The 25,523-nt window shown below is 43.2% G+C and overlaps 1 protein-coding gene across 1 annotated transcript in view; it reads left to right on the forward strand.

Moving 5' to 3' along the window:
- Nucleotides 1–1,787: 1,787 nt before the first annotated feature.
- LOC128755326 (mitogen-activated protein kinase kinase kinase 11) overlaps nucleotides 1,788–25,523 on the forward strand; it is a 49,589-nt gene continuing 25,853 nt past the window's right edge. The window contains exon 1 of the mRNA XM_053858608.1: nucleotides 1,788–3,511. Within this exon, the coding sequence (XP_053714583.1) occupies nucleotides 2,755–3,511 (757 nt within the window). The 5' untranslated portion in view covers nucleotides 1,788–2,754. The remainder of the gene's footprint in view (nucleotides 3,512–25,523) is intronic.

The following is a 25,523-nucleotide window of genomic DNA, read 5'->3' on the forward strand; positions in this document are numbered from 1 at the left end:
GTGTGGAGGGGGGGCGTGTGAGGGTTGTCGAGGGGCGAGGATCCAAATATATGGTGGCCGCAACCCAAGGACGGAGGGTGGGAGGGAAACCAAAGGGCCAACAGAAGGAAGCACACTGTTTCCATACAGCAGCCGGCCAGGTCAGGGGTGACTGGCACGAACCCCTCCCAGGGAGCATGTACAGGAAAAGTCAGGCCCGAATGACACCTCGCTAAGCCATGTAAAAACACACTGCTATTTTCAATTGGTGATTCCTCCATACTACTGAATGAAAGAAAAGCAAACTTGGTTCAGATGGCTTGAGATCAATTCTGCAAGCTCTCTTTACCATCCCATTCATTATGTGGTAATTTTCTGTTTGACTCACACGTTTGTATGTTGGTGGAGATGCTCATTGACATAATGCTGTCCACAGCCTCTCATCCTTAACTTGACTTAAGTGTTGCTTAAAGTGTTTCCATGGTCCGCAATGTAGGAGAGGCTGTCTATGTCAGGCTGTAAGCTTTGATTTTTAAAATTGAAAAATCTCAGAATTTCAGTCTTTTATTTCACAATTTTAAATTTGCAATTTTATTCAATCATTTTAAACTCCACTCATTCAGCTTCTCCACATCCTTAATATTTGATCTCAAATGTTTTCATTCACATTTGTGCTCTTTTGTGATGTTTTCCTTTTATCTCAGATGACAGAACTCTCATCAAAGATGAATTTTATTCATTAATTTTCTCTCTATTTAGCCTTTTTTCCCCATTTTTTATTTATATAAATAAAATAGCAAAATTATTTCTAAATAAACATCATGGTTTCTGACAGTTGTACTAATTATTCTTATTGTTTCCTCCTAAATCATCACAATTTGGCCGTATATCGTCACCGCTTTCAACTGACAGTCTTGACTTTAGATCTAGTCCTAAGCTTTTACATTGAAGGCCAGGACAGTGCGGGCAGCCCTGCTGTAGATCATCCAGGTCACATATGAGACGTGTGGCACACTATTTCATTTCACATTTCAAATCAGTGGTTGTTCTTTGGGCCCATTCAGAGATGTCCAGAGCGCAGTTATCTATGCAGCCTATCTAGATTTGAGCCGTCTCTTTTTGATCGTCGCTCTTCTCGCCACTGTGCTGCGATGATGAAAGGATCTCAGGTTCTGATCAATTACTAGTTTATCCATTGACTTGACAAACAAAGCGGGATTCCTCTCAGTTTTGGCTGAATGTTGGCTGACTTAGATTGTCGCCTACTCATTTTTATCTCATGGCTCCGCTCCGCGACTGATGACTTCAACCTTGACCACGTCAGTTTTGACAAAGTAACATTCACAATTCCTCAGTCATTCTTCGGTTTGTTGCATCTCATGCCTTTTGTTTGTTGCATGTGATTCCCAGCTAGCCAGGGCAGTCTGCATTCATCATGCATCGCTATGCATTCGTGTTGAATTCACTGCTCAAACTGAGGTGGTTCACTGTCTTTTATCTAACTTGTATTTTCCAGTTTATTCGTCGTCCTCACAATCTGCTGATAAAATGGACACACGCTGATGACACCGTACTTTTGCATCTGATTTTGACCTACGACTACAATGTAAACGTTTAGTCATAAAGCTAAACCTTATACAATGCAAAAAGAAAAGCGAAATAATTGTATGAAGTTGAACTAAGTTACCTGATATGTTATTACTTTGAATGAATAGTAACAAGAACGTTCGCGCTCTTACTTTGACGTGACTCACCGGAAGTATGCGCAGCTCTTCACAGCCAGCTTTGCCTACGTCCTGTCATCTGACTCTTTTCCTGTTGGGAGAGGAAAAGTTTGGAAACCCCACCCTCCGAAGTGACCGTGCGCTGCGACGTAGAAGTGGTTCGAGGTCGTGGCGAGGAAGTGGACTCTGATCACAAGTTGTGGAGCTCCGATGGCGCCGTCTGGATACCCGAAATAACGAGCAGATCGCCGCGGTGGACCCGGCTACTTCCTCGACTTGGATTTGTTTTTCTCTGTGGAAGCTCAACTCTAGTTTCGGGAACGCTTCCTGTTGTCATTTTTGCTTCCAGCGCACGTTTGCTTCTATCACTCGTGGACATGGAGGCGCGGCGGGATGAGCGGGTTTCAGCCGGAGAGAAGCCAAGCGTCGGCGTGTCTGCGGTGGTTTTGCGAAGTGGTCAGCGCTTGTCCTAAAGCGCTGGTTTGGCTGGACTCAACGCTCCTTTCCTGCTATTCTTCTCTGCTTCTCTTTGCTTCCTGCTTGCCGTGGCCGCTGCAGTTGACGGCTATAAATATATGAAACACCTAGAGTCCACAAGAGTTTGAATCCCACCATCCCGCATCAGAGTTTCAGCTCTTGCTGGGGTTCAACAGGTGGCAGCTGGATGCGGATGGAGCAGCGCGAATGCCCTCATAATGATGGTGTTTAAACAAGCCTGTCAGAATACTTTGGGCTAAAAAGCATGTGTTGGCCGACCACATGAAGAAGCAGACCTCTCGTCCCCCTCTGAGCCGGAGAGCCCTTCAGCAAACATCAGCCGGTCGTGTTTCCAAGAGAGTGTCTGGAGGAAAGAAGTGAGCGAGCGGGGTTATCTGTGTTCTCCGGCAGCCCACCGGTTGGTCCAACGTTTGGAACACATTTAACCGATCCCTGATGAACCAACAAGAAAGACAGGAAAGGGAGCGAGGCACAATAAAGTACTCCTTTGTACTTTATTTTCAACCCTTGGGGCGCAGAATCGGATCCAGTCAGAGCATCTGTCCGAGGCTCCATGGAGCCGCTGAAAAACATATTTAGTCGAGGCCCATTGTCCAACTGGAAAAACTTGGAACAATCGCAAAAAGGGAACTTCACCAACCCGGTGTGGACGGCCTTGTTCGATTACGAGGCGTCCTGCAAAGATGAGCTCACCTTGCGCAAGGGCGACCTGGTGGAAGTTCTTTCCCTGGACTCTGAGATATCAGGGGATGAAGGCTGGTGGGCGGGAAAGGTCAACAACAAGGTTGGAATCTTCCCCTCAAACTATGGCTCCTTCAAGCCCAGTGGATATGGGAAGCTTCCCGCCAGTGGTGTGGTTGGGGAGCTGGGGCCTGCTGTCGTGGGCGACTTTGAGCCTGAGGTGGTGGATTTTCGCGAGCTGAGCCTTGAGGAGGTTATTGGGGTCGGCGGGTTTGGGAAGGTGTATCGCGGTACGTGGAGAGGAGGGCTGGTGGCCGTGAAGGCTGCCCGGCAAGACCCGGACGAAGACATCAGTGTTACGGCTCAGAATGTCCGGCAAGAGGCCCGACTCTTCGCCATGCTGACTCACCCCAACATCATCGCCCTGAAAGGAGTGTGTCTTCAAGAACCAAACCTCTGCCTGGTCATGGAGTACGCCTCAGGAGGACCCCTGAGCCGAGCACTGGCGGGCCGGCGCATACCCCCGCACGTCCTGGTCAACTGGGCTGTGCAGATCGCAAAGGGAATGTTGTACCTGCACAGCGGGGCCATCGTTCCAGTCATCCACCGAGACTTGAAGTCCAACAACAGTAAGTCCGCTGACCGACCAAACCATCCTGTTGGTGGTTCGCTGCCTGTACACAGTGTACTTTTAAAGTAAAGCTTCCTAGTGCATGTCCGCGGTCACAAGAGACTCACAAGAACAAAGAAGACATTTAAAATTCCCCACGCACACTGATGTTTTCTCCGCTCAACAGCCTTGTTTGCATCTGCAACAATAGGTAAATATGAGCTGGACTAAGTGAGCGACATGCAAATGGCTTCTAATCCTCGTGCAAACTATAGTCATATGTTATTGCAAATATCGCTGTTTTCAGAGAAGACTATGTATTATGACTGGCAGAAGTCCCATGACACGGTTGGGTTCAGTCGGTACTGGGCATGTCACGGCTAGATAAAGTGACTGTGAGTGGGACAACAATATGTCTCGGTTGATGTAAGCTAGTTTTAACAGTTGTTCCAGGTATTGTTAAAGGGCGTGTTCTGTCAGCGACTTTTCAGTCCACCACTGTGGTCGCCCTCAGACTGCAGTAGGGCCATTGTTGCTGTACTCCTTGTTGACCCTAAGAAGGTGCTGACCAGGCTGGGATAAAACATGAATTCGACAGAGGAGCACAGGAAACAGTAGCGATGGGTTACCAGAGCAAGATGTTTCTGGATTCTCGGTCACTGACCCTGCTCATTGTTTCCTGTCTGTTATGTGCCCAGTGGGGCAGTGTTGGTCCATGGGATTTGGGGAAACGGTGGAGGTACCTGGAAGTCTGACGGAGTGGCAAGAAAAATACTGACATCACACGTACACTGAGGGCATGTTAGTCATTCTGTTCTACAGTATAACAGCCGGCGCAATCATAGGTTTATTTGTGTGTCTGGAAATAGAAGATGAGCTGCAGCATCCTTGTGAATGGAACTGTAGCTATTTTATTTTATGCGTCAAATGTCTGTGGTTGCTGAACTGAAATACGGATTGTGTCATTGAGGCTTCCTTACAGTTCTAGGTTAATTTTGTTTAAAAATGATTGAACTGCAGTTCATTCCAGCCTGTTTGCTCGAGATAAACATGAATATTAATTATAACCAACCATTATGATCACCTCGCCTCACTTGAAAATATAGTCTTCTATTGTGCAGGGTTGTCGCAACACTGTCATCGCAACCTCTATATTGAGGCCCAGAGAGCATTTTGCTAGCATCTTTGATACGGTGGGGAGGAAGAAGAGACAAAGAAAAAAAAAAGTATTAACATGAAAAACTGAACTAAACCGAAAAAAATAATGAGATAATAAGAAAGTGAAATGAAATGAAAAACAACAAGGCAATCACCTTTTCAGTTGAGAAACAACTGAATGAAAAATAAATAAGCCGAGTATCTATTTTCAAAGTTTCAGGAGAGTTGGGATCATATTTTCGTTGTTTTGTCAAACAGCAGTGGCTGTGATTTAGTTGCACATTAGCTCCTCTCTAATGGAAGAGAACTTGACAACCAACTGTGATCGTGCAACAACCTCTACACAGCTATAACAAAATGAATGTGGGCCACGGGCCAGACTGACATGGTGAACTAGCCAGTTTAATACAGCTGGGTAAATGATGAACGGGGGCTTTGCTAACCTGCTGGACTTTGTCATGAATGCCAGGGTGCCGGACCAGTTTCGTTTTCATACACTCTAGTATCGATGCAAATTAATATTGTGTTTGAATACGGCATTTAAGTATCAATAAATATAGCAGGATCATTTTTCAACAACCCTAGAAATATGTCAAGAGGCATCTCGACATGATGTGCTGTGAAAACATGAAATGTGAACGTCATCTTTTGTGAGTTTTCCCAAATTTTACTGTGTTATGTGACACTCAAAGTTAAGAAGGTTCGACCAAGTGAAATTGCATTTTGTTTTCCAACTCTGGACACTTACATTAGGCCTGTGTATGTAGGTCAGATAACTTGCGCTATGTATCGCGATACAGGAGTCGCGATACAATGCATTGCTATATATTGTGATGCTGTAAGTTCAGCAGTATATTGTGATGCAGTACAATATGATGTGCATGAAAACGAGATTACTGTTATGACCTAAGTCCAGATCGACTTGAGGATATCGATGTTTTCTTACATCCCTAAATCACATGCAGTGGTTATTCGGTTCTGTTTATGATTTCAGGTTGAATTTTACATTAGGGAAAACTCAGCCACTAATGTCAACAGTTTTGAAAACACACTGATATATTTAGTTTGAGGTCAAAAGTCAAGGTTCGACTGAAAATAACCCTGTCATGCAAGAGGAATTCCGAAATGTAGCACACGTTCTGCGCCAGCCGATTCACTGTTATGTATCAGTGAAATTACAAGTTAAAGGTCACGACTAAGTAATTTTCGATTCCGATTAGCGGCACAACAATTCATCTTCTTGGATGAAAGCCCAGTCTTGTGAGTGAGTGGAAGGTAGGTCAGGGCTGCGTCAGCCAGAGGACTACAAATATGTGTTGTTGCTCTGTTACTTGGTAGCAAAGGTCAGGGATCTAAGGGGACACATTCCATCTGGGCACCAGTTTGGACTGTGGTGCCCTCCAGGAGGGGCAGGCTGGACTGGCCCGCAGACACGTACGCATGGGCCGTTTACATTAAAGCTACATTTTTCAGAGAGATGTATCGCTGATAGCGCGTTCTGCCCTCCCGTGTGAAGCATAACAAGTGCCTCCCTCAGCTCAAATTGTGCTTTTAGCTGACCCAGACGCTAAGCCACCTGAATTTTACAGCAGCCTGCCCTCCGTTATTATCATTCTTGCCATGCTGCATATAATACCCCTCAGCTCTGTGATCGCATCGGTCCAGCCGCTCAATCTGCAGAGCCTAAGCTCCTAAAAATCTTTATGGGGTGTTGAATGTATGTCAAATAGAGAGTGCATTTGGCATTTTTTTTCAAAGAGTGACCACCATGGGTTTAACTGAAGGCTCTACTGTTGAAGCCCAAACTTGAGTCATGGCTGCTTAAAACGTACGATGATAAACAACAAAATAAAATTGTTATTGAGCATGGCAGGGTTCTTTTAGAATACATGCGGTCAGTGATTTAGACCGGGGGGGGTGTCAGACTCCATTATGGAAGACACTCCATGTCGCGTATCTCTTCGTAATACAGTGGTGGAAAAAAGTTTTCAGACTCCGATGCTCGTTTTTTATTGCAAACAATAACAAAAATATGTTATTGTGTCAGTATAAAGCAGTCAAACCTTTTTGAAACTTGACTCTTTAAAAAAAAGGGTCTCTGCTACAAAAGTGGTCTCACTCTGACCCAAACATTGTGGTGATCTTTTTTCATAAAAAAATAGGTTTAACATAGTCATTGTAAATGTACTGAATTGTCTTCCTTGTCCGCCGACTCATATCACTACATCTATTCTTGAAGGGCAAAGGTCCATTGTCTTTCATCAAATTCCCTGATTTCTGCTGTACTTTAGATAAGTTTTGTGAGTTTATTTCTGCAACAGCGTGGGATTAGGGCCCCAGGCCTGGCAGGCCGTGAGAGGGACACGTGCGATTTAAAGTCTTTCTTATGTCCCTTTAAAAAGCTGAAGCAGTCTTATCAGCTGCTGTCAAATATTGGTTTATATGTCATTTATTCTGCACGGTTAGGCACAACCGTGCGTTCTTAATTATTACTGTATCAGAACAGGTTTTCCATTCAAATGCCTTGAACAGTTCACTAAACACAGATCGCGGTTGAACCGTTTGCCTGACTCGGCATAATCGAGAGGCCCCATTTACACTCAAAAGTCATGCGACTCTTGTCAATAAAAATATGTCTGAGGCAGTTGGAATTGTTAGTATTTGTGTAGGAACGCAGTGTGTTGTGTGGTTAACTTCAGAATAATCCCGTAATTTTTCATGTTTGACATGCGGTACGCACACAGTACTTGTCTTTGTGTTACATGGTTTGAAATTTGATCCACTTTTGAGTCTTAATCTGACACTAAAAACTGTCTTTCTCTGCCAGTTCATGTCACAGCCTTGATCACTAAATAGCTGTATCAACTTCAGTTGCAGACTATTGGACAAAACTACTTTTGGTGCTTCAGAGGTGTTAACCTCATTGTTTGACACAACTTTACGAAGAACTACAAGAAGAAGAAGAAGTACATGGAGCTCTGACGTTTGCCGGCTGATTTACTGGCCAAAATTGAATGTAGGACTCAAGGTTTGCGAAAGCAGAAGCTGTTTCATTTCATTTTTCCTTTCCGTCTTGTCCTGTTCGTGAGAAAGGGAAACATCCGTTGTGTGTGTGTGTGTGTGTGTGTCACAGGATTAAGTGTGTGCTTAAAAGTCAGTTGAGAGTGCGTCTGGTTAATCAGCTGATTGCTTGTGCTGTCATGGAAACTATTTAGCTCCTGTTGGCGTCGGTGGCATGTTTTCATCCCACAAACACAGTCAAAGATATTAAAGGAGGTTTATATTCAATCATAACACCAGTATCTTATTAAATGGGACACACCATGCTGCATCCTCCAGCTCATCTCACTGCCACTGCTGAAGCACCACTAACTTGTATTTATATAAATAAAACGACTTCCAAACACTGTACCCCTCGATCATATTGATGGTGCGAAATCAAAAAAAGAATCTATATTTCTTGGTCATCTAGTAGATCTGGCTTTCAGTGATGTTAAGTTTGTTACACGGCTGTTGAAGTGACTGATGAAAGTCTACTTGAGGTCAATTGATCTTCTGGCCATTCAACTCTTTATTTGTCACCCTCCAGAAAATGAGGGTCAGAAACGTTGCTGTTTTCCCTTCACTAGTCCAGAAAGTACAAGACTAAATACTTCTGAAACTTCTGTGGATTGCTTTTTGAAACAGGTTTGTTGTTCATTTATTTAGAGCGTGTAATATTTCAAAACAAATATGGTTAAGTGCTTGACGTTTCAAAGGTAGATTTATTTTTTATTTTTGGCTCTTACACTCAAATTATACTAAATTTGACTTGTCATCATTTTCCTAGAAAAAAAAAGTTGGTCCAGGCGAGTGTGTTTTTACATTTGCCATACGTTTGCCGGACTCAAGGACAAGAAAATGTGTCCAATAAACGGCTGATGTGTTTACATGGAGTTTGCTAGTGCAAATAGTGAGTACAATCCCTTCTTTCTGTGCTGCTGGAGATCGTATCGCTCCGCTGCCTCCTCCTGCCGCTTGTTGTTCTATTCTTCTCTAGATTTTTGTCCCCAGCTTGCCTCAACACGTCCCTGTACGGCAACAAGCTGTTGTGCCACCAAGCAGCATCCTGTCTCGTGGAGGTGGATGGGGTCATTTCAAACGACGCATGGTGCACAAACTTTAGTGCAAAGCTGCAGCGAGATTATGAGCTGACGGGAAGTGAAATACACAAAGAAAAGCAGAGTTTGAGCTGACGTGTTGAAAAAAATTCTGATTCACGTCTGAATTAGTTTCTTCCTTTAGGATTCTCTTGATTCCAGTAGGTCAACTCCGTTCATGTTTGGTGGGGATTTTAGCCAGGACTGGCAGTCGTATGGTTGTAGGTTATGGAGGATGCTTATCAAGATATTAATAAACTGTCAGCTGTTTATAGTTTCAAGTAACACAATTAAATGGGAAAATTGGGAGGGACTAGATCAGAAATGGTTATGGCAGGAGGATGTTTGGAGATGATGTTGGGGAGGCCAGAGTCAGATTTGGCGTGTCAGGAAATAGAGAAACCAGGTTAAAAAAGACAAGCATTTGGGTTTGTAGATGTGAAGGATGCGAAGAGGAGAGGTGTGACCAGGGTGGATGCTCCAGACAGGTCTAGGTGAGCGTAGCTGAGTTTCTCCGAGAGAAGAGAAGAAGAGATAATTTGATCAAAGTGCTCTCAGACAGTAGACTCATAGCTTTCCATGTAGATGCTTTTGTTGAAGCAAGAAGGCAAATCTTGTGATGGTATGGTAAGACGTAACATGATTCACACAAAATACAGTGGAACCTCGATTCTCCACAATCCATTCCAGACGGCTGTTCGAGAAGCGATTTGTTTGAAATGGGAATCAATTTTTCCCATTACAATGAATGGAAAAAGAAATAATGCGTTCCAAGCCTTAAAATAGTCTTTTGTAGGAGTGAATGTAGAGTGTCTGCTGCAGGTGCGCTGTTCGTCTATGTGTGTGGCCGCTGCATGTGGGAGGGGTTGCTGAGTGAGTGACGTCTCTCCAGAAGTGAAGAGGTGCCCGGTGCGTGTCCAGCTCTGAATGTGCGCTTCTGTGCAGTTTGGCTGTGACAAAGTCATAAACCAAGTAACGCTCTGTCCCAGACTCGCCTCATCCCTGTCTGAGCTCCAGCCCACAACAGGACATCAAACCCTGGAGTGAGTGCTCCAGCCTCAGAGGTGTGGAGAGTGAGCACCTCCCCTGTGACACTCTACCACGGTCCAGTGCGGAGGCAGGAAAGGTTTTACACCTCAATATGAAGAAAAGCTAACGGGATACTTCTGCATACAGAGGCTGCGTTATACACAATAACAAAGCGCGTACGTTGTGTTATTTCCGGCTTTTTTCGGGGGCGTTCGAGTTCTGGATTTTTGCTCGAAATCTGAAGCAAAAACATCTCCAAATTTTCGTTCGAACTCTGATTTGTTCGCAGTCTGGGACGCGACACAGGTTTAACCAGGAAATGTGCTTTTTTTTGTACTTATATTGGACTATAATAACAATAATAATAATGAGCAATTGATAATTAATCAATGAATCAATAACAATAACGAACCTTTCTTACACACCTTTCACACCTTTTTCTGTTTTTACTGTACGTATGATGAGCTGAAGTACTTTTCAAAAGGTGTCAAGTAGAAGTGACATCAGAGTCACTTCACTGCAGAGTTCCATCTGCCGTCTGTCTTGTCCGAGTGTACACATAACTGAGATTTTGGACCTTGGTTGTCCCTGCTGTGTTGCACTAGAAATGACTGACATCTATCATGATGCCCCCATACTGACGATAACTATAATGATCACAATATATTTTCATTCCATTCCATGTGTTGGACACACTACAGTCACTCTTGAACCGTTTGATGATCAAATTATTTGAGGAGTTTGTCTCCATCATTATTTGTTTATGTTTAAATATAATAGTTAACTAAGTGTAGAGCTGAGAAATTCATTGTTTCACATCTCTGGTAGAAGCCGCTGGTGTCTGACAGACTGCTCTGCCAACTTTATTTAGGGGTTAAATTGAGCCGTCTGTCTGCTGTATCTCACGTCTTTTAACAGTTGACTTTAACTATGGACCAGTCTGGACACATTTCCTTGATGTTATAGAAGAAATATTAGAAATAATGTGAATAAATGACCATTTAGTCCAAGTCTATTCTGGAAATCATTATACAAGCTGCCAGTCCTTTGTCTTGTGTGATGAAAAACCTTTTGACAATTCTCTCTCCTAAAATGGTTGTTTTTCATTGCTTGAAGTAGTGAAGATTTCACTAATACTTTGACCGTTTTGCCGGGTTTTGATGCCGATGCTGTAGCATTAGAGCTGCCTGCGAGACGGTGTCCGTCATCAGTGAACCCTTATGGGGGCGCTTGCGCCGCCAATACCGGAGCCGCGCTCCGTCCAATATCTAACTATTTTCACCACGGTGTTTCGCCGAGGCACCAGTGCAGCGGGAGACCTGCATGTGTTGATATGAACCAAGGCAGTCGACCGCGTCAGAGAACCTCTGAGGACCACTCCATCTAATAAAATAAACACGGATCCAGAGACTCAGAGTCGACCATTGTATTTATCAAAGGTTCCCTGTATTAAAAATACGTTTGAAACTATGATCGTGAGCCACAGTCCACCACACTCTCCACAACTGTCACACGCCCGTGTCGGCTGTCAAACGCAGCAGAGCTGGAGAGCGTGGCGTCATGTTCACGTGTGCAAGTCCAATGCAGTGCTGGTGCTGTGTCAATGGAGAGTCACTTGAATCCGTGTCTGCAAAACTGTGAATCACAAGGATGTTTAATCCCTCTTTAATGAGCATGTTGTGAGTTTCAATATCCTGATTTTGTTCTATATCTATCACCCATGTGGGTCATTCCAGAGCTGATCATGTCATTTGCTCCAGCGAGTGCAACACAAATACAGCTCCTGCATACTGTATGTAACGTCAGGAAGGAAACCTTCGGCCAGATGCCTCTGAAATGGCACCTGCCATGTGGCACGATGTCTGTCAGCCGTCTTTGTTTTTGATGTTGTTTGCGACCTTTACACATTCTGGCCTCAACATTCACAACCTGTCATACTTATAGTTGAGGATTTTTTTTCTTACCCTAACCAAAAATTACACATCATGTAAGTTCCTGCAGAATTAATGTCACTGGCTTTTATATAAGCTTAAACAGACTCTAGATCCCTGAACCTAACCTGCTCATTTTGGGTTTAAAAGTATTTAGAATACAGTTCACTGCCGAGTTTAACTCCTCCATGTTAAAAATAGTTGTCATTTCCTTTACAAAAGTGACTCTGCAACTTTGTGTTTCCGATTTCTTCACTCTTCGGTCCGATCAGGGGGAACCAGTCGAGAGAGTGACACAAAGTTACTGTTGATTGTCAATATGTTCTGGCAGAAACAAACATCAAGTTTAAGGAGACAAGATTTTTGTACAGGCAAGCAACTCTGTGACCACATGAATCTGTTGTAACCAGCAAAATGATGGCTGCCTCTGATTTAAATGGTTCTCTGATGGATGTGAAGTTTTCTTTTCTGCTTATGTGGTTTTCCTCATGGCATTGATGTTCATAGATGCACTTTAAGATTTACTGATAACTCTGAATTGCATATAAACTTGTAAGAATAACCGCCATTACTAGCCTTGTGATGGACTAGTGCGTCCCATGGCCAGACCCTACAGTTCACCATCAATTCTGCTGGATTATATCATCACTCGGTTGATATGGAAGAAAGCCTCTCTTGTGTGTGGGTTTACATGAGAACTGTGGTTTCAGAGTTGTGGTTGCAGATCCTCTGAATGGAACTGATCATACATGCACTAAGCGTAGTGAATTCATGAGGACAGCCACAAATGTCTAGAAAATGGAGGAATGTTGTCATGCTTCAAACTGCAGAGATAAATGAATATAGTCAATAATTGATGGTTCATTGGTCATGTTTGTGCTCATAAACATGTCAGTGTTTTTAAGTGGAGGCGTGTCACAGTCATGGTGGTGCTGCTCTTCCCATTCTAGTGAAGTGTGGTGAGGCACAGGTGATGTTTGAGTATTGCTGCTGGTTCATAAGGCAATGGTTGTTGCATTAGCTGAGCCAGCTCAAGGCAAAAAAAGTCAACGGAGATGCAGGAGAGATTGTTCCATCCACACACGTGTATCAATGTTGTCCTGACTGTGAATGTGCTTTTGGGTTCTAGTTTTTATGATTCACACTAGGGATGGACGATAATTTATCGTACACGATATACCACCAAACTCAGTCTCAGTGACGATTCTGCATCTCACGATAAATTCGATAAACACGTGACACACTCACTGCATTGGACTTGCACACGTGAACATGACGAGACTGTGACGGCGCGCCGCGCTCTCCGGCTCAGCGCTGTTTGACAGCCGACACGGGCGTGTAACAGCTGTGGAGAGTGTGGTGAACGGTCACGATCGTTGTTTTTAACTTACTTTTAATAAAGCGAACCTTTGATCATAACATTGGTCGACTCCGAGTCTCTTGATCCATGTTTATTTTATTAGATGGAGTGGTCCTCATGACACGGTCGTCTGCCTTGGTTCATATCAACACATGCAGGTCTCCCGCTGTGCTGTCGCCTCCGCGAAACACCATGGTGAAAATAGTTGGATATTAGATTAAGCTCCACTCCGGTATTTATTTTGTGTCTTTGAATGTTGTTTTGGCATTTTTTTTATTTGGCCTGTAATATACCCCACAGTCTGTCACGCTAGTTTCCATGCGCTTCACTTCTCCTCCTGGATTCTGTCGTCATTCTCCCATAATCATCCACACCTGGTAGCTCCGGCCCACTCCTGCTCTGGTGTGAAAATGCACATGCACGAGTGCTTTGCCTATTATTGTCTTTAGATCTGAGAAGCTGCCTGGCACATGGAGTGGATCGTACAGTTGACTGTGAGAATGTCAAAGTTGGATTCAGACAGACAGAAAACAATATCACTTCTCTGTTATCCACTTGAAATTCTAGCTTTGTTGTGACTTGTCTGTACGCAGTCAGTTGTGAGTGTTCTAATCGTCTTGGTTTCGCTCTCCCTTTCGTTGTTACTCAGCAGGGACTTTCCCGATTTAGCCGGTAAGCTTTACCGACATTGAATATTAATGCACCTAAGTCTCACAGCCTCTGCTCGCCATCATGTCTGCTTCCATCGTAGCGCCCACCTCCCTCAAGTATTTATAGTCCTTTCAGTTCTCACCTCCTGATGCCCCCCCCCCACCCATCTGGCTTTCTAAAAAATGTCCCCAATGAAGGTTAGGCTTCAGCACAGCTGGTTAATCAATGGCCATTTTGAGGACCTCACCCCCGAGTTACCTGCTACAGGAGGCTTTGCACAGGGAATCATTTACAACCCCCCAGTGACAGCGTTCATGTGAACAACCACAAACGCTGAACTCTCACTGTGAGCAGATTATAAGGCGCGCCAGCAATCGCTTGTACGCAGATCCAGAACGTTTGTTCAACGAAACTGAATGTGAATTGGCACCGGGGCTCTTGGCAGTGATTTTCCGAATATTTACAGGGAAAGCAAGGTTTTAGTGAAGGACGTTTTTTTATTCCCCTCCCAAGTTCCACTGACGTTTTGGGAAAGATTTGTTTTTATTGGTCACTGCAGTGGGAAATGGAAGAGTTTGACACTGTAACACAAATCTAGGCAAACAGAAATCTTGGTTGAACTCTCCTCTGATGAAACATAAACAAAGTGTGAGCATGCAAACATACTGATAGCACATAGCGCATCGTGGAGGTGGATTTGAATGTGATGCTATTTGGCGTGTTTTTCAGTCAAAATCATAATACCTGAAGTCTGTTGCTCACGGAAGTTCGAAACAGATTTACTTCTCTCTAATGAAAAGTCAAGTTTTTATTGTCACCAATTCAGTAAAAGTCACAACTTTCTCCTCTGACTCATTGTTTCTCTGTCGCATCTTTATTGGCAGCGCCCCGTTCCCTGTCTTCAATGTGACACGTCTAAAGATTGGATAAGATGTCATTTCTCTCCTCGCTGTACTATGCCATTTGTATAGGGCGACATCGAGTGATCCGCTGGTATTGGCATGGGCACATATGACGTCATGACATGATGCAAAAAAATGGGAAAATAACGCTGCTTGTTGTGATGCTGCAGTGGTAATGTTTGCAGCTGCATGATGGCGACCATTTGGCAATATTTCTCTGTCAAGGAAAATCGCAACTGAAATGCCGTTGGCTACATGTGCCCCCATGGTGTCTGCTTCTGCGGTGAAGACGCTTTGCCTCAAGTCACTGCGTCAAATGTAACCGCTCCCTAGAGGCTAACCGAGCGAAAGCTAACCATGCGAATGCTAACCATGCGAAAGCTAACAGAGCGAAAGCTAACCGGAGCAAACCACACACAAAACCAATGGTACTGGAGTTTGTTTTGGATGAGCAGCCGCGTACTGTTGTCGAAGACCGTAGCTTTAGCAGCTAATAGCGCACCTGGAGCCCAGATACTCATTCCCTGGAAAAGAGGAGTGGTCTGTCTGGTTATAAGGCAACATTCTGGTGCTTGATTTGTTCATTGAAAAGGGAATAAAACATTTTTATTTTATATTTATTTATTTATTTATTTAACACCTTACATTTTGTATAGCTATTTTTAAAATTTTGCTTTAAAAGTTGCAGTGTTTTCTATACTGTCCTTTAGTCTTATTGTTATTTAATAGGTTCATTTAATTAATTACAAAAGTGCTTTGTGTGTGCTTTAGATGTAAAAAAGAGAAAAAAGCAGCCAGCAAAATTTGCTATTGGTCAGTTTTGACTTTATGTTATGTCTAGCCTTCATTATTCATCAACTGTATTGAAATATATCTTCCACAGAAATCAAGACGCTCTGTCACGGTTGTTCTTTTTCGTCGTCTGTTTCATGAGTCAGGTCGAGTGCAAACTCATCGAAAAATGGGTTTCCTATGTCATTGGTAAAGTGGGAGGAATTACCGTAAATTAAAGACATCATTTTCACCCATCATTTTCCTCAACAGTTTATGGAAAGTAGAGTAGTTGCTTCATAAATATTCTGCCTTGTTGTCACTGCGGTTAAAAAGCATAAAGCAGTGGTGGATTGCTCCGATACTATCTGTGAAAACTCCACATGGGCACCAGGGGAGAAATAAGATATTCCTTTACCATTTTCAATTCAAAATTATAAAACAATAAAAAAAACCCTAGTGCAGATAAATGCAAATTAAACCGCGCAACTGTAAGTTGTGGGGACTTGATCCTCGCAGATGTACTCCACCACAGCTCTGTTTATGCTCACAGAGACTCAGGATCATATTTTTACAGGAAAAGATGGTGTTTAAACCCAAGATAATTCCACACTGCACTGACCCCTTGAAAAAAACGCATCATCGGCTGATTGATCCATATACATAACAGGCATTGACTTGACTACTCTTTCTTAGATATACCTTGTCTCCAGGGCCATAGAGTGTTGATCCCATTTCCTGCTTTGCTATGTGAAAGGTGCACGGCAAGTTGCAATGTCAGAAGTATTAAAACTAAATGCACATTTTTAGACTGTGACAGGAAGCCAGAGTCCATGTTGACGCATACACAGATCAATCTAAAGGTCAATCTAAACCTTGACCTCGACCGTAGCGTTGTACATGTGTGAGCAGAAATGGAGCTGACACCTTGAAGTTCTCTATGGTTGTGCCTTATCACTCTGTCTCACGGGCTTTGCCTGGTCAGAGGTTGCCAGACTGTCTGTCAGCCTCTGGCTTTCTCCCTCCGGGGACAAAGCTCCCGTTCTTCCTGGGGAAAGCCCCCACCCTGTCGGAATTCTCCCCTCGCCTACAGCTGAAGAGAGAGAAGGGAAGGAAGGTAGAGAGAGAGCATTCTGTGCATGCAATTTAAGTTTGAGCATGTAGTTGTTGAGCTTGGCCTCTGAAGCTCATAAGCACACAGCTGGACAGTTTTAGACGGCTGACCTTTGACCTGCCTCTGTGATTCAATACAGGACCGCACTAACCTATTTTGATCAGCTGACCGATCCAAACTTGCTTTAACCGAACATGGATCTTCTTCAATGAAATGTTTATTTTCACCCGCTGCACTCAAAATGGCAGCAAGAAAACATAATGGTTGTTGAATATAAAGCATGTGATATTGACCAAAAAAAGTGGTGAACATTTGTTGAACAACAGATGTGATGAGCGATTGAGGCGATGTTGTTGACAGCTGAATCAACTAGTCTGGACCAGAAGACCAGGTTGTCGGTTGAAAGATTGTTTTGGTTCTGCACTGTCTTTTTCTTAATCATTTATTTATGAGTTCCAGGAGGGTAACATTCCTTCTTTTTATATAGCTGTTAGCGTTGCCTTTGTCTATTGATGAGGGGTTACTCCTCACAAATAAATGCTAAAATGATAGTCAGAAAACTCGCCGCTGAATTCTGTGGCTTTGGTTTACTTCAATAGCTGCGTCATCACCGACACTTGTGTCACACTCTGAAGTCACTGAGGGGTCAGATGCGTGTACAGTTTTCAATGTGTAATAGGGATTGTAGCCTGACTCACCGACACACAAACTACTGCTAATTTCTGGGCCGACGCTCATGGCTGGACCGGGGTTCCTCAGCTGACCAGGAATTGGATCGGTGGCTCATGGGAAGAGGCCGAGGAAATAGCCAGCGAGACATTAAGATGAAACTCAGCGTGCGATTGTAGCGGGAGACATAATGAATCATGTGACGAGTGATGAGGCAGAAACTGGCTCCGTTTTACAATCGGGCATTGTGACCCAGCAAATGCCTGTAAATAGAATCTCCTGCAGCTAGAAGGTCAAGGCAAGATTTGCTCTGGAAACGTTGCACAGAGCCTTTATGTGCTCAGAAATGAACAGGATTGGGAATCCTCCCCGCTAAGAATCACTTGCATTACCTGAAAGCTGAAGGTTCACTACCTTCTCAGTGCAGCGACAACATGCCGTCTGGTTGAGTGTTAGTTGTCTTTTGGCTCTTGAGTTCCCGTTTTGTGTTTTGGAGTTGGGCTGGTCACTTAATCGAATTTTTATCGGGATTACGATTATGTCTTCCTACGATTATGATAATGCGATAATCGCCATGAAACTATTATTTAGCCGAACACCCGTCTCATTCTGTCCCGATGCACCCAAACGCTGCACCGTGAAAGTAGCCCGGTTGGAAGCTACTCTGGAGGCCACAGTGAGCCCCGTACACAGAGTATCCACTAAGTGTTAGCTAACGACTCGGTTGTCTTTACGGCGGCGGCAAGGTTTTCATCGTAAGATCCACCGAAGAGCAGACGCTCATCCAGCGTTCTGAGTCACAGCGGCAGTGCTAGCAGCTTGACGGAGATGTAATCGCGGGTAATCGCATGAGAACAGTCGCTCGCACTCAACCCGAAACAGGGGTGATAAAATCAAGCGCTCCTTGTCATTCATTACGCTGCAGACACACAGGAAGAGCGCGCAAATATGGAAGTTTCATAGTCAAAGGAGTGACTTGTTCTCTCATGAAAATGCCTAAAAAAAGCTTGGAATGTGAAATCACATCTTTTTCTTTCATTTTTAACCAGATGTGCCTTTAACTCAACCACACACCTTCACAGCCCAATGATGAGCGTTCTTTCTTGCACCCGCGAGATTTTAAAAAGAAATTGGTGGTGAAAGTTGTGATCATTTATGGTTTTGGGACATGGCTGGAATTAAATGACCTTGTGTCAGTTTTCAGTCAAAAAAGCTCCAGACTGCAATGAGAATAAAAATATGCTTTATTTCCAAGAAGTATTTCAATTGCAATGAACACAACACGCGCGCACACATGCACACCCCGTTCCCCGTTTTAGTTTACATTTAAATAACTGCAATTTGGAATTCAACTCTGAATCGTTGCCATCCGTATTGCGACCCTTGTGGTAATATTTATGGGCAAGGTGGGAGTGAATATGATGACGCACGGTCCCGCGTAGAGGGATGGGCGGATGGAGACTAAAGTGATAGGTCGAATTTGCTGGATAGTTGTGGTGATTGGACTTGGAAACTAGTCTCAAAATCAGGATTTCATAATAATGATAATGTAATAATAATAATAACGTGGATGGCTGGTCGTAGCTGCACATTAAAGGGCAAGTGCAGCAGTGACGTCCGCGGATGCCTCAGCTTTACATTGCAGGACGAGCCGGGGTATTATTTTTATGAGGTTAAGTGTTTATATTATTATAGTGAGCGTTTTAAATTATTCATATCACTGTATAGATACAGTAATAATATCATTATTTTCTGACTGCACAATCCAAAATGCTCTGAGCCAAAGCATACATGTGATCTCTTTATCTGATTTTTTTTTTTGTTTTTTGTTTGTTTTACAAAGCAGGTTGCGTATGCCTGGAAAACACTGAAAGGATTGTTGTATTCTAAAGAAAAGAGCAAACAGATTTTCCACTCACAGTGGACTCGTAGCTTAACCAGCAGCACTGGCTTCACTCCAAGTTTCTGCTTGATGCCTTATCTCTTCTCCACCAACCATTCTCCTCAGGAAACCTTTAGCTGCTCATTCTTGGTGTAATTCTTTCTTCTTTTCTTCTTTTTCATCGCAACTGTACGTTACCACCCTTCTCTATGCAAGACATTCACGTGTGTCTGCTGATAACAAATTATTAAAAGGCTGTAGTTGACAGATGATCACATGCTACGATGCCTATAGCCCAGAAACCAACCCCAGCTTTTGCATCCCGTCTCGTGTTTCTGGTTAGATCTGAACTGGTTACATTTTGTTTGTCTCTTCTTGAATTTCCTAGAAAGAAAGTTCCCAGCAATAACCTTTCCAGAGCATGAAACCAATTACTTAACATCCAACGTTACTTGGGGCTCTGTTTAAAAAAAAAAAAAAAAAAAAAAAAAAAACTGCATCAGTATGATTTTACAAACCTCTAACCAAGATATTCCCTGACGGCAGTATTCTCCAGAATTGTTGAGTCAGTTGAAGCAACAAACCATTCTCGTCCAGACTCAGCGCTGTCTTCAACTGACAGGCTCTTGTCTCTCAATAACAAACACAAACTCAACAGTCCTGTTGCTAAGGAAACAAGTCCCTATGTTTATATGGAGATTGCTGGTTACATTGTTAGTGACACAGCCTGATCAAGGAGATGTGCAGGCAAGACTGGTCATGCGAGATCAGTTCCTGAACCTGGTCTGATAACGCTGCTGGGGAACAGACAATGCAGGCAAGCAAAACATGCCTTCGCCAACATCCATGTTTATGCTCTCCTGAGAAATTTTGGAAACGGAATTCAACTACGTTGGATTTGGCCTGTGGGCCTTGTGTTTCACCTGACACATGACATTACTGCTGAACTGTTAATGGCTCGGCTTCCTTTGAAATCTCATCCAGCTGCCCCAAATAGGTGGCAGTTATGAAATTCGAAAACGCTGCTAATGTAGTACTGAATCACCTTTCTGTTTGGTCTTTCTTTATGACCATAAACCAACAGTAAATGGACAGAAGGGTCAGTTATATCTGTTTTTTATGAATTTTTAATGATATAAAATAAAAATAAGATAAACAATATGTTTGCATTCCCTGTCTAAATTCGAACAGCTTGTGCTAGAAAAACAAAGCGCAAGAAATGCCAGTTGGTGCTGTAATATTTGGATCAGGCAGATGTACTGGTCACAGGTGAAGAAGACAAGTCTATCCTCTGCTACTCCACATGATTGTCAACAATGACATCCGTTGAGCTTTGTCCTTCGTCTTCTCCTGTTTCGATGTTACGCGAGTGCCGTTTCCCTTTGGCTGAACCTCTACCACTTCAAATGTAGTCACAGTGATTTGCTTCACCACTGGTAGAAAACTCCGCAGATCTAAAATGTCTTTCGGTGGAGCTGATGACTCCATTCTAGTTACATGACTGGTGCAGCATGGAGCAACTTTCTTTGCATTATTGTCTGTCAAAACATTAGAGCAACGCTATCTATTGAAATCTCTATTGACCCTATTGAGGTGGAGTGATTTTGTGATAAATATCGTTGTCAGTCATCGGCAGCTGTAGAGGTCAGTCTGAAGGACTGACTCACTGACTGTGTGCCTGTCACGCGACCAGCAGAAAAAAACTGCAGGCCCCTGCTGTGAGTTCTCTCAGTAGGACATCCAAACTTTCTCTGAGACGACTTACCCAGGAACCCTGGGACTCGGAATAGATCAAGTCCTCCCTTCTCTTCCCTGGTGAGGTACCCAGGCATGCCTCACTGGGAGGAGACCCTGTGCAGATCCAACGAATGTTGAGGGGTCTAGGCCTCTCAGTTAATCCTCACCCTCCGAAGAGCTGTAGAAGGTTTCAAGGGAAAGAGTTGTCTCGGTCTCTTTGTTGGAGCTGCTGCCTCTGCGACCCAGCCTCACACAAACGGTGAGACGTGCTGATAATTTTATTATTCACTTTCACGTTCATCCATTTGAGGATCGCTGATGTCACTCTTACAGTACAGTGTGACTCCACTGACCACAAAAATGGTCGTCAACACAGAATATCAACATTGATTGTGTCTCCATTTTAGTCTTATCTTCACTCTAAAAACCCCGTTGAGAGTCCAGATCATTGGCTGATTAGTACGGGGTTTCCTCGTGTTTCCGGCAGACAAGTGACTCAAGCATGCAACCGTCGTCACGGCGATGGTGGTGCGAAGATGAGGGCTGAACTGTTGTTGCAGTGTGAATATGTGCTGTGACTACCAAAAGGCTGCTGTGAATTGTGTGTGTGTGTGTGTGTGTGTGTGTGTGTGTGTGTGTGTGTGTGTGTGTGTAAATGCAGGTTGGCCATATCGTTGCATAACTCCAGGGAGACATTTATATGCATGGGCGATGCATATTTATTATTCATATGTGTAATGAAAGTGTCATATTGGGTTATTTATTTCCCTTTTGTCCTTGCCAGTAAATGCATGTGTGTGTTTGCCCACACCACCAGAACTCATGCACCTTTTTTTTCTCTGTGTAACTTTGTTTTCCAAAGTAAACGGTGACTCTGGACGGCGGATCTCTCTCACTTCAGTGAGCAGTTCCTCCTATTGTCTACGGAATGATAGTAGCGCAGGCAGATGATGTGGCAGAATTGTTGGACATACTTAGAAAACAGTAGAGTTCTATATAACAATTTATATGGAAACACTGTGTTTTTTGTATCACCTACTGAACATTACTACCAGATGATGCACATGATTTTAATTTCACAACACTTTCAGGCTCCTCTCCACTGTAAGACTGTGGCACAGATCAGACTCTTTCGGGATGTGTCACGCCTCCTGTTGGCCACCTGGAGGCAGTGCCTGCACTTCACTGGCATTTGATGGCCTGAGTGACACACTGCATCTCTGCACTCTATTTCAAAGAGGACATACAAGACCTGATGGACCCTTCGGGACTAATATGAACATTTGTAGCCGACACAAACTCAAAATAGTACCTTCCTGTGACACAGCAGAAGAAAGCAAATATGTGTTTTTACTAAAGCAAAATGACAAAAAAGCAGTTACTCACAGTAATTCCACCTTGACCCACCTTTTACAAAAATATTCTATTTACAATTTTTAAGTTTACAAAACCCATTACTTACAGCCTTAACAATGTTAAGTACTGTACAGTTAGAATACAGTGTTAATAAGTAGCTTTACGAATGAGAAAGGGGAAGAACAATGTCCACCTCAGCTGTCAGACTGATCCAACCTCAAATGTTATAGAAAAGATGTACCTTAGATTAATACTGACATCTACATATATACAGGATATGGGTATACATTGAAAATAATTTGCCTTTGCACAACACCTGGAACATCATAGATCATCGAAAGTGTGGTAGTGCCTCCAAATTTTCTAAACGTACTCGACTTGTAGGTTTTATGAAGTAAAAGTCTTTCCAATTGAATAAAGGCCCACAGCTTGTTGAGCCAGTGGTTGAAGGCTGGAGAGTCACTTGATTTCCACAGAAGAATACGTTTCCAAGGCTCCACCAGCCCTGAGTTCAGGGCATCTTGAGTTGGATGAGGCACACCTGAAGTCTCCTCACTACATCAAATTCATAGTTTGGCTGGGTGTCTTTGGTGTAGGCCTGTGACAAGTGTTCAAACAAAGCGGACCAAAAGTTGTGAGTCTTGGGGCAGCACCTGAAAAGATATGACAGAGAACCATCTGCTGTGAAGCACTTGTCACATTTAGGAGACACAGATGGAAAGATCCAGAATGACAGACTGTGCAACACTACACACTGAATTCACCTGTAATGTAACATGTAACTAATGGAGCAACAGTGAACCTGAGATATTGCCTCTCTTCACATATCAGTAGAAACTTCAGATTTCAAATCTCTTGCTCAAGGCTCCAAGAGGGAATCAGAGGAAACTAGAACTGTACATGAGTCCACATATTTGTAAATGGATGAGTACACCTTGACCTATCTTGGGCTTCTCTCTCCTCTTTATGTCCTCCTTTATCACATACATACATGAACCTCAATAGTTGCTTTCCTCTCCTTTTTTATCCACTTCCTCCATCTCTAAGATTCTTCATCCAACATGTTCTCTCATGCTCCACTCTGTGTCCAATTTACTAATGGAAATAGAAATTAGTTTTTATTAAATGTTCCTGAAAAAAGTGGCTTTATATTTATTTATTTATTGTGAACTCTGTCTCTATCCTTCTTTTGTGGTTTACACGTCGATTCAATTTGATTATTAGTTTTTTCGTTTGATACCGTTGGTTTTTGAAACTGTTGTTTTGCCGCTTGCTGTTTTGCCGATTTGTTTCACCTTAACTGATGTGACTTTGCTCAACACAGCCCTCCAGTTATAAAAGCAGGAGATAATGGAAGAAGTGCATTTCTTTTGCTGCTCATGATCTGATATGAACGGTTTGCAGAAGATTCTAAATTTTTCATACTGATGTAAATACGGTGCAGAAACAGCAGGATGATATTTTTCTTCTCAAGTTTGGCCCGTGGCACTTTATGAAGCGACTTAAGAAATGCATCAAGCGCTCAGCTATTTAAGGCCGGAGCAGAACACGCCCGCTAAATTGACACAGAGTTGTACACTGTAATTGAAGAGCTCCACTTTAAGTCGCACTTTAAATAATTTAGTATCGCAGCATTTCACATTTCATTGTCTGGCAGCTGATGAAGGTTTAAAAGGCACAGCTGTCTAAGTACACCCACACACTTCTGGGAGTTTGACAGAGTGTGTGTGTGTGTGTGTCGGTCCCTCAGGTACGAGTGTGTTTTCCTATTTCCAGTGCTATAACTGCAGCAGGCTGTGTTGCTGGAAACACCAGATACTGAGAACTTGTTTCTCCATGCACTCTACACAGATTCATTTCTTTACTGGTTATTGTCCAAATTATTCCTGATCATTCTAGTCAGCCGTTTGTTTGCCAATGCTATTTTTAGGCTTCCAGAGTTCATCTGGGGCAGATAAGGGTGGACAACTATCTCCTTTTTCTTTCTTGAATCGCTCTTCCTCGACGCTATTCTTGTTGCTGGGACCTGCATTCCATTACTATGTTTTGCCAGTGTTGTCAATATTATTCATATTTATTGATGCTGTGTTACTAATAATTATTATTCATGTTACAAATGGAGTCCAGCAATTTGCAAAAACTGACCTAATGTTGTCTTGACTTCAATGTAATAAATCGAAGGTACAATATCAACACACATGATCTGGTGAAAAAGCTTGAGGGGCAAACCTGATTGCACATGGACGTAAAGCCGTTGCTAGCGTGCGTGCAATATCTGGGAGAGTTATCAAACCTTACGGCTATTTTATGTGGAGAAAATGCACTCTTTTCTGCATGTTTGTAGATGCAAAAAGTGTGAATGTGGATTTGGCTGCCTACATTGCTGCCGAGGATCCCAGGACGCCCAGATGCACCACTAGCTAAAGGCCTGCCCACGAAGGATGCAGCAAGCGACTTTATATCCTCATGTAGTAACTGTGCTTTAGAATCAGTACTTTGTACTTTGTACTTTGTTCTTACTGTATGTTGAAACAAAACAGGCAGAGGGTTTGCCTCTCAGTCTCATCCACAATGACCAAAGTTTTGTGGCCACATCTAAGTAAATCGCGAGCAATCTGTGTTTGGAAAACGTTCTAGATGGGGTGGCCTTTTTACTTAGTGCTGACAGGGTTTTTTGTGAATCACCCCTCTAGTGCTCAGTCACTTGGTCGCAGACGGAGAATAAACATTCGATGTTCTCTTCTGATTGGACCTGGTAGACACAGTGTTACTCCCATTCACTATATTTTTTCAACCCTACGCTTATAGCAGCACCATAAGATTTAACCGCTTCTATTGGTGAAGCGCAGAACAACAGTGATGAGGTCAGCATATGGGATTTTCCTCATGGTATGGAAGTAGTCGGCAATTGAAGAGAGCGAAGCAAATGGCATCAAAACAAAGAGTTTCTTCTTTACCAATGAGACATTTGCCCTCAGATTGGTGTCACTTGCTTTCTGGTAGTTTTCAGAGCGGCTTTGGAATTTAAAAATGGTGTGGTCATGAGGCGCGCAAGATGGCTGAATACCACTATTTAATTTGTATGTGTAAGTCTCTGATGCAGGTGTCAGTTTAGATCGATACTGTGTGACTTCAGGGTGTTGCATAATGTGATAGTGGTAAATGACCATGTCGCTCCCTGGACGAACCAGGAACACATGGGCACATACAGGGGTGATACCTTAAAGCTTTTTTAGCTTTAATGTGTTTCCATTATTTTGTCCAACCCCTGTAGACTTTAAGGGTAAATTCATTTTTCTCCTCCCATTGTCTTATTTCATCCCACAGGATGT

This window comes from Synchiropus splendidus, chromosome 3, assembly GCF_027744825.2.
Source record: "Synchiropus splendidus isolate RoL2022-P1 chromosome 3, RoL_Sspl_1.0, whole genome shotgun sequence".
Classification (NCBI taxonomy): domain Eukaryota; kingdom Metazoa; phylum Chordata; class Actinopteri; order Syngnathiformes; family Callionymidae; genus Synchiropus; species Synchiropus splendidus.